General features: G+C 40.5%; 1 protein-coding gene across 3 annotated transcripts in view; it reads right to left on the bottom strand.

Annotated features, from left to right (window-relative positions):
- Window positions 1–14,574, bottom strand: part of recql4 (RecQ helicase-like 4) — a 144,975-nt gene that overhangs the window by 122,216 nt on the left and 8,185 nt on the right. For all 3 annotated transcript variants that reach the window (XM_069914975.1, XM_069914976.1, XM_069914977.1), the window contains exon 2: window positions 8,893–9,020. In XM_069914975.1, coding sequence (XP_069771076.1) covers window positions 8,893–8,976 — 84 coding nt within the window. In that variant the 5' untranslated portion in view covers window positions 8,977–9,020. The remainder of the gene's footprint in view (window positions 1–8,892; window positions 9,021–14,574) is intronic.

Genomic DNA, 14,574 nt, shown 5'->3' with positions numbered 1-14,574 from the left:
AGGAGGTATGGGACACATGAAGGAGGCTGAGATTAAGGGTTTACCTGAAGGAGTTTTGGGAACTGAAGATCAAGCTGATAAAGGAAATCAGGGGGGGGAAAAAGCAACATTAGATTCCTCTAACAGATAATGATGAGGATAATTCCAAGACTTCATGAATACATAGAAGTAAAATGAGTAACCAGAGAATCCATGTGGTCATCTCTGTGTGGAGCCACAGAAGATGGGCAAGGTCCTTGTTAGAACTAAACCAGCGGCAATAGAAATTCACCAAAGACAATGGTATCTTCAAAACAATAATTTTTTTATTAATAACTATAATACTTATTTTCTCAACTCTGAACTCAACTCTAACTAAATCCCACTATGCACAAATGTGTGTATGTGTGAGAAAACCAAAACCATTACAGTTCAGGCATAATTCTGAAAAGATTGTAGCGAGCTGCTATAGGCTATGGCTCTGCGGAGCCTATAGTACAGGAGAGGTTATAGCTGTGTGCAGATTAGCTCAAAAAGAACATGCTACTCCCAGAAAGAACGACACGAATCCCAGTTGAGTGTAGTTAACGCTGAGCTTTCTTGGGCTCACTGTCCTGCTTTTATTCTCAAGCTGAAGGGCGAGGTCAAAGCCCCCTCAGCGCTGATTGGTGCATTTGCGATCTTTTTTCCTTAATAGGCCAGTTAGGCTCCTTTAGTTGTGCCCAATTAGAGGGCAGTGCTGCGGGTCTCATGCAACCTGCTGGATTATCGCGTTCGTCCTTAATTTTGTGAGGTGGCTGTGAGGGGCCGCCACAAGATCCCTTTAAAGTTCAGTCAGTTTTGTTTTGAAAGTCAGATTCTTTAAATTGTTGCTCAACAGCAATTATGGAGTAAATGTGAGACATCAGATTTCTCAAAACTCACAAATTTCTTGTAGAGTAGTTTTCAGAGAATTGTTTCTTCATACGATTGATTTCCCCCTCTTGCATGGAGGTTACATTACAACAGTACTTGTGTTCTCTTCCACGATGATTTCACAAACTCAGGTATGAATATGACGAAGTAACCATTACAATAGTTACGTTTCAGAAACAAGAATGATCTTGCTTTCTTTTACCAAAAATTGGGTCAGTCACAAGTGGATATTTATAATGCCACCACAGCATTGTTCTCTCTCTTGACCAAGAGAAGCAGCGAAGTGGTCATCCCTTCTGGAGCCACCATCAGTCTATGTCACTCACAGAATGTGACGGCATTTCAATCCTGTGTGATTTACAAGATGGTCAAGCAACTTCTGGTTTCAAAATGTCTCTGTTTTCAGTAATATGTTCTCTGAAATGTTTTTAATCATGTGACATGAAGTTTAAATTCCAGAAGTTTACGAGCTAATGTGATTCTGACTTGTCAGCATAGCACAACCACCGAATGGCTCCCTTGCGTACACAGCTGTTTCTCCAGCAAACATTCATTGTTTCAGCAATAGAATGGAAAATCACTCCAGTTCTAGGACTATTTACACAGCTTCCATCAAATAGATATTTTGACTTTCAAAATGGTTTCACTGAGTGTAATTTTGTGTTACAAAACCCATAAAATAACGTTATATATATGTTTATAACTAAAGATTAATATTAACACAATTTTATCACAGTCTTCAACAAGTACTCTACTTTGGGGAGTCAAGTGATGGAGTAGTGGCCGGTCGGGGAACTCCAGCCCTCTCTGGAAAAGTTTTAAAAAAACACAGAAAACACAAAGGCACAAACACAAAAATTAAAATAAAGTGAAAGTAAATGTGGGAAGAAAATGGCAGCGAAGAAAGAAAAGTCGAAATCAACAGGAAGAAGAGAAGAAGAAAAGACATCAGAAGAAGAAGGTGAAGGCCTTACCTGTCCGAGGAGGCCCGCCGAGGAGAGAGAAGCCCGCTCACTCAGGTCAGTCGAAGTCCCGAGCTCGGGACTACAAAAATGGCTCGCGGAGCCAAGCAAAAGTGCACAACCACGCATGCGCGATGCGCATGACAAAAAAAACACTGACGGGAGGAGGGACCAGCTGAGGAGTCGATCTCCACAGCTGAGAATGACAGCTACAACACAAGAGCAAGAAGAGAACATAGAAAACAACGAGAACAAGAAAGAAGAGAGTAAAAAGAAATTAAGGAAACAACAGATGGCCAACCGAGAGGAAGAAGAAGAGGAAGAACATAGAGAAATGGAAGAAGAAGGGAAGGGCAAGACAATGGATATTTTTTTTAAAGAATATATGGAATCAGTAAAAGAATGGCAATCACAAGAATTTAGTGAAATAAAAAGAAGAATTAAAAGTACAGAAGAAAAAATGAATAGATTAGAGATGGTCATGTCAGATATAGGAAAAAGAGTGGACAAGGTGGAAGAACGAGAAACAGCCATAGAAATGGAAGTAGAGGACTTAAAAAAGAAATTAGAAGAATCTAATAAAAAAGTTAAAGAGACACAAGAACTGTTAGCTCAGAAGATAGATATAATGGATAACTATAATAGAAGAAATAATATAAAGATAGTAGGCCTTAAGGAAGATGAAGAAGGCAAGAATATGAGAGAATTTATAAAAGATTGGATCCCCAGGGTCCTAGGAAGACCAGAATTACAGGAAGAAATGGAAATAGAAAGGGCACATAGAACATTAGCCCCTAAACCACAGCCACAACAAAAACCAAGATCCATTTTAGTAAAATTCCTAAGATATACAAGAGAAAATATATTGGAGAAAGTAATGAAGAAAATAAGAGAAGACAAAAAGCCACTGGAATACAAAGGTCAAAAAATTTTTTTCTATCCAGATATAAGTTTTGAACTCCTGAAGAAGAGGAAGGAGTTTAATACAGCAAAAGCGATCCTATGGAAAAAAGGATATAAATTTATGCTAAAGTACCCAGCGGTACTTAAAATAGTTATTCCAGGGCAGCAAAACAGGCTATTCTCGGATCCAGAGGAAGCACGAAAATTTGCAGAACAACTACAAAACAGACAGAGAGATGAAGACATGTAATGAGAGCAAAAATGACCACACATATGTATGTGTGTATGTATATATGTGTGTACATGAGTGTATCTGTATTTATAAGAAAATATATAGAGTATAGATAAGAATTAATAAGGGAAAGAAAGGGAAGAGAGGAAGTAAGGAGGGAATTAAGAGAGTGACCTTTGTTATATATGAAAATTAAAATCTTTTCTGGGGGGTGCTGGGTGGGGAGGAGTTACGGTCACTGCGAAATCACTTGACGTTTGTGAGTCAATTCGCAAATCCAAATGCAGAGGGGAGATGTGGTTGCCCGACAAGGGATAAAGGGCAACTCAGGAAGGGGAGGGGATAGTGGGGTTAAAGAAATTTTAGATAGGAGAATAAGGGAAATGTTTGATGTTTTAGAAATGTTGTCTTATAAAGTGTTCAAAACAAGAAAGCAAAAATGGACAAGAAGATAAGGTGATGATGAGGAAACGGAAAGGAAAGATAAACAAAGTATGAAATGGCTATGTTGAACTATATGACTTTAAATATTAACGGAATACATAACCAAATCAAAAGGAAGAAACCCCTAAATTTACTGAAAAAAGAAAAAATTGATATAGCATTCGTGCAAGAAACACATTTAACTGAAATGGAGCACAAGAAATTAAAGAGAGATTGGATAGGACATGTAACAGCAGCGTCATATAATTCAAAAGCTAGAGGAGTAGCTATATTAATCAGTAAAAATGTACCAATTAAAATAGAAGAGGAAATAATAGATCCAGCAGGGAGATATGTAATAATAAAATGTCTGATATACTCGGAGTTTTGGAATTTACTCAATGTATATTCACCTAACGAAGAAGATCAAAAATTTATGCAAGATATTATTTTGAAGATAGCAGACACGCAAGGGAACATACTAATAGGAGGGGATTTCAACCTTAATTTGGATTCAAACATGGATAAAATTGAGAAAAAATTAACAAAAAGAACAAAGTAATCAAATTTATAATTAAATCGATGCAAGAAATGCAACTTTTGGATATATGGAGGAAACAACACCCAAAGGAAAAGGAATATTCATATTATTCGACTAGACATAAAACATACTCAAGGATAGACCTATTCCTGTTATCAGCTCGCATGCAAGACAGAGTAAGAAAAACAGAATATAAAGCTAGAATATTATCGGACCACTCACCCCTGATATTGACAATAGAGTTAGAGGACATCCCTCCAAGAATATATAGATGGAGATTAAACTCCATGCGACTTAAAAGGCAGGATTTTAGAGAATTCATTGAAAGACAAATTAAAATGTACTTTGGAATAAATACGGAATCAGTGAAAGATAAGTTTATACTTATGAAAGCGTTCATCAGAGGGCAAATAATAAGTTATGTAATCAAGATGAAGAAGGTCTACAATCAGGAAACAGAGCAGTTGGAAAGGGAAATAGTAAATATAGAAAAAGAATTAGCAATAAAGGAAGACACAACTAAAAGAAGAGAATTGGCAGATAAAAAAATAAAATATGAAACACTACAAACATATAAGGTGGAGAAGAATATAATGAAGACAAAACAGAAATATTATGAACTGGGTGAAAAAACGCACAAAATTCTAGCATGGCAGCATAAGACAGAACAAACTAGGAGAATGGTATTGGCATCAAGGAAAAAAGACAAACAAATCACATATAATCCAACGGAGATTAATGAAAACTTCAGAGAATTCTACGGACAATTATACCAAACTGAAAACGAAGGGAAAGAAGACAAGATAGATGAATTTTTAACTAAAATTGAACTACCAAAATTACAAATAGAGTAACAAAATAAATTAACAGAACCATTTGAAATAGTAGAAATACAAGAGATAATAAAAAAACTACCAAATAATAAAACACCAGGAGAGGATGGATTCCCAATAGAATTCTATAAAACATTTAAAGATTTATTAATTCCTCTCCTCCTGGAAGTAATCAACCAGATTGATAAAACACAAAGTTTACCAGATTCATGCAAAACAGCAATAATTACAGTAATACCAAAAACAGGGAAAGATCCACTCGCACCAGCGTCATATAGACCAATATCTTTACTTAACACAGATTATAAGATAATAGCTAAACTATTAGCAAACAGATTAGCCGACTATGTACCAAAAATAGTAAATCTAGACCAAACTGGATTTATTAAAAAAAGACGAACAACAGACAATATTTGTAAATTTATTAACTTAATTCATGCAGTAGAAGGAAATAAAGCTCCAACAGTAGTGGTTGCTTTAGACGCAGAGAAGGCCTTTGACAGAGTAGAATGGAATTATTTATTCAAAGTACTACAAAAATTCAGTTTACCAGAGAAATATATTAATTGGATTAAAGTATTATATAAGGGGCCATTGGCGAAAGTGACAGTAAATGGATATATATCAAAACAATTTAAGTTAAGCAGATCAACAAGGCAGGGATGCCCACTATCACCCTTATTGTTCGCGTTAGCCATAGAACCACTAGCAGAATTGATAAGAACAGAAAATAAAAGGGATAAAAATAAAAGACAAGGAATATAAAAGCAGTTTATTTGCAGATGACGTTATAGTATACTTAACAGAACCAGAAATATTAATAAAAGAATTACATAAGAATTTGAAGGAATATGGAGAAGTGTCGGGATACAAGATTAACTCAAATAAAAGTGAAGCAATGCCAATGAATAATGTGGATTTCTCAAAATTTAAGAAAGAATCACCATTCAGATGGCAAATGCAAGCAATACGATACCTAGGTATACAAATAAATAAAAACCTCGGCCATCTATATAAACTCAATTATTATCCACTAATGAAAAAAATTACAGGACGACTTAGAGCATTGGAAAGACTTACCACTAACACTAATAGGAAGGATAAACTGTATTAAAATGAACATTTTCCCAAGGATACAATACCTATTTCAGGCATTGCCAATACACTTGACGGAGAAATTCTTCAAAGAGTTAAAGAAAATAATAAGGTAATTTTTATGGAAAGTGGGGAAACCGAGGATAGCACTAGATAAATTAACAGAATGGTATAAGCAAGGAGGCTTACAACTGCCAAACTTTAAAAATTATTATAGAGCCGCACAATTAAGATACCTATCAGATTTTTATCAAACAAGGGAAAAGCCAGATTGGACTAGATTAGAACTAGATAAAATAGGGGAGAAGATACCCGAACATATATTATATAAATGGGATGAAAAATTGGTACAACGTAGGAGTTCTCCAGTATTACATCATCCGCTTAATATTTGGAAGAAGATTCATGTAGAAAGGAATAAAACAAATTACCAACCACCAAAACGAATACTGACGCAAAATCAGCTAATCCCTTTTACAATAGATAACCTTTCCTTTAGAGAATGGGAGGAAAAAGGGATCAAAAGAATAGAAAATTGCTTTTCAGGAAATAAATTATTATCCTTTGAACAAATGAAGGATAAATATAATATAACTCACGATACAGTGTTGGCATACTACCAACTGAAATCCTACTTGAAGGACAAATTGGGAAGCAGTCTGAGGTTACCAGAGGGAAGTAATTTTGAATATGTGATTACAGATACAATGATAATCAAAAGATTTATAACAAACATGTATATTAAACTGCAAGAAAAGGAGAATGAGGAAGCAAATGGTAAAACTAAACAAAAATGGGAACAAGATCTAAACAAAGATAAAGAAGGAAACATGGGAGAAGTTATGCTCAGGAACTATGAGAAATACAATAAATACGAGGTTACGTATGATTCAATATAACTGGATACACAGGCTATACATTACACCTCAAAAGTTAAATAAATGGGACCCAACAGTATCTGATAGATGTTTTCGCTGTAAAAAGGAAATGGGAACAATTCATGCAATCTGGACATGTGAGAAAGTGAAAAAATTTTGGGAAGATCTAAACCAGGTATTAAATAAAATCACAAAAAGCAATATACCAAAAAACCCAGAGATCTTCCTCCTAAGTAACATAAAAAACAAACAATTTGGACTCGATTTGGATGGTGCACAAAAACGATTTGTTTGGATAGCCCTAGCTGTAGCAAAAAAATGTATTATGTCAGCCTGGAAATTAGAAGATATACAATGGTATATAGAAATGAATAAATGTATTCCATTTGAAAAAATAACATATAATTTAAGAAATAATATTACAGTATTTGAACAAATATGGGAGCCTTACATGAAACATAATAGAGAAAACCTACCGGGGACATCTACCACCTAAAATGACAGAAGGAGAAGATAACGAAAAGAACTGACTCAGTGGAATTTCTTGTTTATTTTTATTGAGTGACAACATTGTTTGACGGGTTTAATGTATCTTAGATTCCGTACTTTAAATGAATGGGAGGGGAGGTAGGGAGGGTGGGATGGGAAGGGGGGGGAGAAAACGACACTGTATATATTTGAAAAGGAAAATGTATGTATCTTGATCAATGTGGTTTATAGTGTGAAAAATAAAAAAAATTAAAAAAACAAGTACTCTACTTTGTTTTTACTGTGGAGAACGACAAGAGGACTGGGGAACTTGGGGCAATCAACAGTAGAGACTTTAGAACAGTCAGTATTATGGTTGAGGAGATACTGAAAGTCCTGATGTATATAAAGGTACGATAAATCTCCTGGCCCATGTCAGATATATCCAAGGACAGAGAGGAAATTGCACAGGTCTGGGGTTAGAAAACTGGAGAGTGGCAAATGCTGTGCCACTATTTGAGTAGGGTTGCAGGAAAAATCCTGGGAACTACAAGCCAGTAAGTCCAACACCCGTTGTTGGCAACTTACTGGAAAGAGTGATGGTAGAAGGTTGTTTTTATTTTGGACTAAAGACCTGTAACTAGTGGTGTGCTACAGGGTTCAATAATGGGTCCATTGCAGTTTGTGATCTATATCAACGATTTACCGTAGAAGAGAACATACGTGGCATGATCGACAAGTCTATGGATGATATTAAAGTGAATCTAGTTGCCAAAGATTATAGCAGGTGGGCAGAGGAGTGATTGATGGAATTTATCACAGAGAGACATGAGGCGTTGCGTTTTGGGAGGTCCCACACAGTGAACGGTAGGGAGCTGGGGAGTGTTGTCGAGCAGAGCAGAGGAATCTAGGAGTGCAATTATATAATACCTTGAAAGTAGAATTGCAGGTAAACAGAGTGATCAAAAAGGCTTTCAGTATATTGGCGTTCATCAGTCAGATTACGGAGTATAGAAGTTGGGGAATCATGTTGCAGTTGTACAAGAATTGGTGAGGCTCCATTTGGAGGGTTGTGTTGAGTTTTGGTCACCATGCTATAGGAAAGATATCGTCAAGCTAGAGAGGGTGCAGAGAAGATTTACGAAGATGGTACCACGACTCAGGATCCAAAACTACAGGGTAAGGATGAACAGGTTTGGGCTTTATTCCTTGCAGCACAGGAGGATGAGGGGTGATCTCACAGAGGTGTACAAGATCATGAAAGGAATTGATAAAGTGAACGCAGAGATTCTTTTGACCAGAGGAAGGGAATCGGTAACCAGAGGATGTAGGTTTATGGTCGGGGAGAGATTTGACAGGAACCTGAGGGGCAACTATATTTTTCCCCGCACAGCAGGTGGTGAGTGTATGTAATAATTTGCGGAGGATGTAGTTGATGGCAGGTACTACTGCAATGTTCACTAAAAATTGGACAGATACATGGATAGAATGAGTTAAAGGGATATGGGCCAAACACAGGAAAGTGCGACGACTGTAACTTGGACATTTTGGTCGACATGGGCCAAAGGGCCTGTTCACGGTGTATTTACATAGGACTATAACCATGATCAAATGAAATGTTAGTGGGGCTTTTAAGGGTTTTCCACTGCGGCGTAACACTTACCTTATTTGGTTTACGCTTGTGTTCCTCAAAGAACCAATTCTCCCACTTCTTCAGATCAACTTTTAACTCATCATATCGATCCATCTCCCAGCACCCCGCTGCACAGATTTGTCTCCTATGTCATATATCTGCAGAGAAGGATAAAAGATTCAAGACTGCTTTACTGTCATGTAATAGTACAGAACATGCAATATTACACAAAGTTGCCTTCTACCCACTATAAGGCAGAGAGTCACCATGAGTGACCCCCGACACCCCTTAGAGTAACAGAGAGAGAGAAGCAAACGAGAGTCCCTTCAGAGACACTGAGTATCCGTGGATCCGCCTCCAATGCTCTCAGTCTCTGCAGCTGCAGAATCCTGTTCTATCCTTTGCCAACCTAAACTCCAGGTACAAACCTGGCACTATCAGGAAGCCTTCAGTGCCCAGGGCAATTCGAGAGCCCTTCTTTCCCTCAGCGCCCTCTCAAATCCCAGCTCTGATACCTGGTTCCCATGGGCCAGTCTCCAGCAGCCCACAGCCCATGTAGAACCTCTGATCACAAGTTACCTGCAGTCTGTGTGGGTCCCTCAGAGAACCCCTAGCTGGTCTCCTGATGAGGCCGTCGTCCTGTTGGGTCATCTCATTTGCTTCTCCTTCTCAACAAAGAGGATTTTCTCCTTGTTTCTAGTGCCCTGCGCCCGCCTGCTGCTCCCCTGCAGACTACAACCCCTCATAAGCGCTGCCGAACAGTCTGCCATCTTGGGCACAGACCCAACAGTTGCAGGATTTTAGTTTAAAAAACACCTTTGGCTTTCTTCACAGGCCATTTAACACCTCTACAGAGCTGCCGGCATTAGGATTGAGCAATTAACGCTTTGGAGCATCGCTACATCTCCGCCCTCCTGGGTCCATACCAGTGGCTGCCGTTACAGCAGCTCCTGCAACGTTTAATGTCAAATATCATTTCAGCTTGAGAACCTGAAAATTTATCACATGGCTTAAGAACTTCCTCTGCTGACGTTCCAATGAGTGGGTCGACATATACTAATAACAGAACATAGATCATTACAGAACAGTACCTTGATGAAGGGCTCAAGCCAGAAATGTTGGTAATGTATTTTTACCTTTGCTATAAACACTGTTTGACCAGCTGAATTTCTCCAGCATTGTGTTTTTACTTCAACCACTAGATCTAGTTTTTCATGCTTTACTTCTTCCTACAGAACAGAACCTGCAGTTTTATTTGTATTTTGCAAGAATACAAGAGGATCAGTGATTTCATGTACCTTTTTTGAGAAGCATAACGCACTTCACAGAAAATATCTACTCTTTCTTTAGAAGCACAATCGCAGTTAGAAAATCCTATTCCACAGGAAGAGTTAATAATGATAATTGAATCATTACCAGTTGGCAAAGCACCAGGCCCTGATGGCTTTCCTGTCGAGTTTTATAAAACATTTTCCCCCACCAACTGATACCCAATTTATGGTCTGTATTTTCTGAATCTTTTAAATTTAGGAACTTGCCAACCACTTTTTATGATACAATAATTTCCCACATCCCAAAAAGAGAATAAAGATTTATTAGTTTGTATCTCCTACAGGCCAATTTCTCTTCTAAATGTCGAAGACTGAAAGATATTTTGCCTATTGGTACTTAATAGGACCAGATGGGTTTTATTAAAAGCTCTTATTCTTATTTTAATATACGGCTGTTATTGAATGTTATATATTCCCCTCCATCTCTTCCTCGAAATGTGTTATATCTTTAGATGCTGAAAAGTCCTTTGATAGAGTTGAATGGGAATATTTATTTGCAATATTAGAAAGGTTTAATTTTGGTCCCACACTTATTTCAAGGATTAAGTTACTGTACTTATGTCCTGTTGCTTCTACTCTTACCAACTCCTTGCAATCTAAACCTTTTAAACTTTATCGAGATACCAGACAGAGTTGCCCTCTCATCCTTTTGTTGTTTAATTTAGTTTTGGAACCCTTGATTATTGCCTTTAGAGAATCTCAGGATATTTCTGGAATTATTAGAGGAGGATCAGTCCACAAAGTTTCTCTTTACGCTGATGACCTTTTGCTTTTTGTATCTGATCCTATTTCTTCAATTCCTGCTTTATTAACATTACTCCGTCAATTTGGTCAGTTTTCTGGATACAAATTAAATTTTCAAAAGAGCCAACTATTTTCTTTAAACACTTTAGACCCTTTACACGCTTCTTTTGCTTTCAAGACTGCTAAAAGTCAATTTAAATACATTGGCGTAACAACTACTAAGAATTAGAAACATTTGTTTACGTAATCTTTATTTCAGTGGTCTCTTTCAATGCCCTTAACTGGATGAATTAATGCTACCAAGATGAATATTTTTTACCCAAGTTTCTATATATTTTTCAAGTTATTCCAATTTTTGTTCCTAAATCTTTTTTCTTTCTTTTTCAATATATTTTATCAAGTTTAACATATAAGCATAAATACAGAATTGACAATTGCATAATTCATTTGTATATAAGTAAGCAAGCACAAAAAGAGAGAAAAAGTAGATAAAACTACATCAATAATTGCTTGTAATACCTCAAAAACATTTTATTGAATTGATCCATGCAAACATGTTAAATCATTTTATTGAAATAACGTATAAAATAAAGGAAAAAAAATACTAAAGCTAATTCTACCCTAACCCCTCCCTCTAATCAAGGTGACCTTTTGAATTAATAAAAAAGTCAATAATGTGGAACCACTGGCGACTCCAAAGAACAGGGAATGCATGATCGGAACATACAATAAATTATTAATTCTTCCAATTAAAAAAAAATTATTAGAATGGGCCCCACAATTTCATAAGTTAAAACTTTCTATCTATGATATTGCTGAGTAAAAGTCAAGTTGTGAAACCCCCGAAAAAATCTCTCAAAAAAAATGGGGGTCGACTTATTCGCCAGATATACTTTTGAGACCTTAAATTCAGCTCAAAGTCCGATCCACGCGGATCCGGCAATTAAGTCGACCCTTGAAAAGCAGATTTGGCATACGAGTTGACCCTAGAAAAACAAAAAAAAAATCTTCAAAATCATTCTTGCTATCATCATCTGAGGCAAAGATGGCAGGAAGCACATCCATACTCTCATTGTTTAAACAGTCATCATATGGGTCCCAGTCTGTATCTGTTGAGGCAGTTTCAACTTTGCCATCAGTGTCCCATAACAAGTCATCTTCTGTATCATCAATTGCACAAGAGATACCGCACTTTTTGAATGATTTTATCAGTCCGTAGCGGCAGCTACACTGCTACTGAAAGAACACACAACCAGACAGGTTGAGCTCAGTGAGCAAAACTGATTTATTGCAGGCTGCTGGGCTGGACTTGTACTCCCAGACTGGACTTGGCTGGGAACCGCGCTGGGGGGTGCAGACGTCACCCGGGCATCACGTGGTCCCCCAGCGCGGCCTTCTGAGCCCTGTGCTGAGAAGAAGGGGAAACCCCCGATGGCGCCATTTTGGCCGGCTGCCCCGGCCTAGTGGTGTGCCCCCACACAGCCCCCCCCAGAACCGGCGCCAATATCCTTTTTAGCTGGGCGGCCTCGCTTCTGGGGCTGGACCACAATCACTGGTTCGGTGGGGTCGAGGTACACTGGCTTCAGCCTGATCACAGTAAACAGTTCCCACCTGCCGCCGATGTCCAGCGTGAACGTAGACCTAAACGCTGGACAACCTTGTACGGCCCCTCGTAAGGTCTCTGCAGAGGTGCCGCGGGCGGGCCCCACCGAATAAAAACGTACTCTGTGGAAAGCAGCTCGCAGGGGACGTGAGATGGCTGTGTGACATGTCTGGGCGGCGGTGGGGGTGCGCAGGAGTCCAAGCGGGCCCAGAGGTAGGGAAGCAGCTCATGCAGCAACCGCTGGGGGTTGTGAAGCGCATTGATGAACTCACGAGGAAGTGCCAGCAGTACACCATAGACCAACTAAGCTGATGACGCCTGCAGATCCTCCTTGGCCGTGGAGCTGACGCCCAGGAGCACCCAAGGCAGTCCGTCCACCCAGTCGGGACCAGTGAGGCAGTCCATAAGTGCCGACTTAAGGTGGTGGTGCAGACGCTCAACCAGCCCATTGGCCTGCGGGTGATAGGCCGTGGTGCGGTGTAGCTCGATCCCCAACCTGTTGCTAGCTGTGCCCAGAGCGAAGAGGTGAATTGGGTGCCCCGATCACTGGTGAAGTGATTCAGATCGCTGAACCGGGTGACCCAAACGTGCAACAGCGCTCAGGAGCAGGAGTCCGTGGAGGTGTCCGGCATCGGACACCAACGAGTGGTGTGGTCCACCGCCGTGAAGAGGTAACGGTTGCTTCGAACTCTTGCACAGGCGCCCTGGTGTGCCTATGTACTTTGGACATTTGGCAATGGGGCATGTTCTGGCCCAGCCCGCGATCTGCTTCTGCACCCCGTGCCAGATGAACCGCTCTGCCACCATCCAGACCATGGACCTGATGGATGGGTGCAAAAGGTCATGGATGTGATGGAAGAGTTGCCTGCGCCACTGCTGGGGAACCACTGGCCGCGGGGTGCCCATGGAGACATCACACAGGACGGTGCTTCCGCCATTCGGAGTTGGGAGGTCTCGGAACCACAGGCCCGTGATGGCAATCCTGAAGGCTCGCATCTCCTCGACCTGGGCAAGCTGGTCGAAGTTGAGGCCAGGCATCAGCGCACAGATGGCCGGTCGTGAGAATGCATCGACGACCATGTTGTCCTTCCCCACTTGTGCCGAATGTCGCAGGCCCACGATGGCAGTCCTGAAGGCTCGTGTCTCCTCGTTGGACTTCTGGTCCTGGGCGAGCTGGTCAAAATTGAGGCCGGGCGTCAGCGCGCAGATGGCCAGTCGCAAGAGTGCATCAGCAACCACGTTGTCCTTCCCCGCCTTGTGCCGAATGTCGGTGGTAAACTCTGACATGAAGGAGAGGTGATGCTGCTGGCAGGCGGACCAGGGGTCCTTCGCAATTGCAAGTACCTGGGTGAGGGGATTTGTGGTCAGTGAAGATGGTAAAAGTCTTCCCCTCCAAGAAATAGTGGAAATGCTGTATCGTCAGGTACATGCCCAGTAACTCACAGTCAAAAGCACTATATGTGCACTCTGGTGGACAGAGAAGCCGGCTGAAGAATGCCAGCGGCTTCTATTGTCCGTTCACCTGCTGCTCCAGGACGGCACCGATGGCTGTGGCAGAGGCATTGATGGAGAGCACCATATGCAGGTCGGTGTGCGGGTGGGCGAGCATGGTAGCCTTCGCGAGGGCGTCCTTGGCGGCCTCGAATGCACTGCAGGCCTCTGGGGTCCAGGTGAGCGTCTTGCGCTTGGCTGAGATGAGGGCGAATAGCAGCTGGATGACGCGTGCAGCTCCCGGGATGAATCGGTTGTAGAAGTTGACCATACCCGCAAGCTCTTGGAGCCCCTTGAGATTGTCCGGATGTGGGAACTCCTTGATACCCCAGGAACTGCATGGACTCTTTCCCAAACTGGCACTGGCTGAGTTAATGGTGAGGCCAAAGTTGGCCAGCCAGGAGAAGAGGGTGCGCAGGTGGGCCTTGTGTTGCGCCCGATCCCTGCTGGCAACAAGGATGTTGTCTAAGTAAATGAAGACAAGGCCCGAAGGCATGCGAAGGAATTCGAACAAGCCAAAGGGGGTGATGATGGCCATCTTGG

The sequence above is a fragment of the Narcine bancroftii genome, chromosome 1 (genome assembly GCF_036971445.1).
Source record: "Narcine bancroftii isolate sNarBan1 chromosome 1, sNarBan1.hap1, whole genome shotgun sequence".
Lineage (NCBI taxonomy): Eukaryota > Metazoa > Chordata > Chondrichthyes > Torpediniformes > Narcinidae > Narcine > Narcine bancroftii.
Note: the sequence above shows the minus strand (reverse complement) of the source record. Positions and strands in the feature narration are given on the sequence as shown.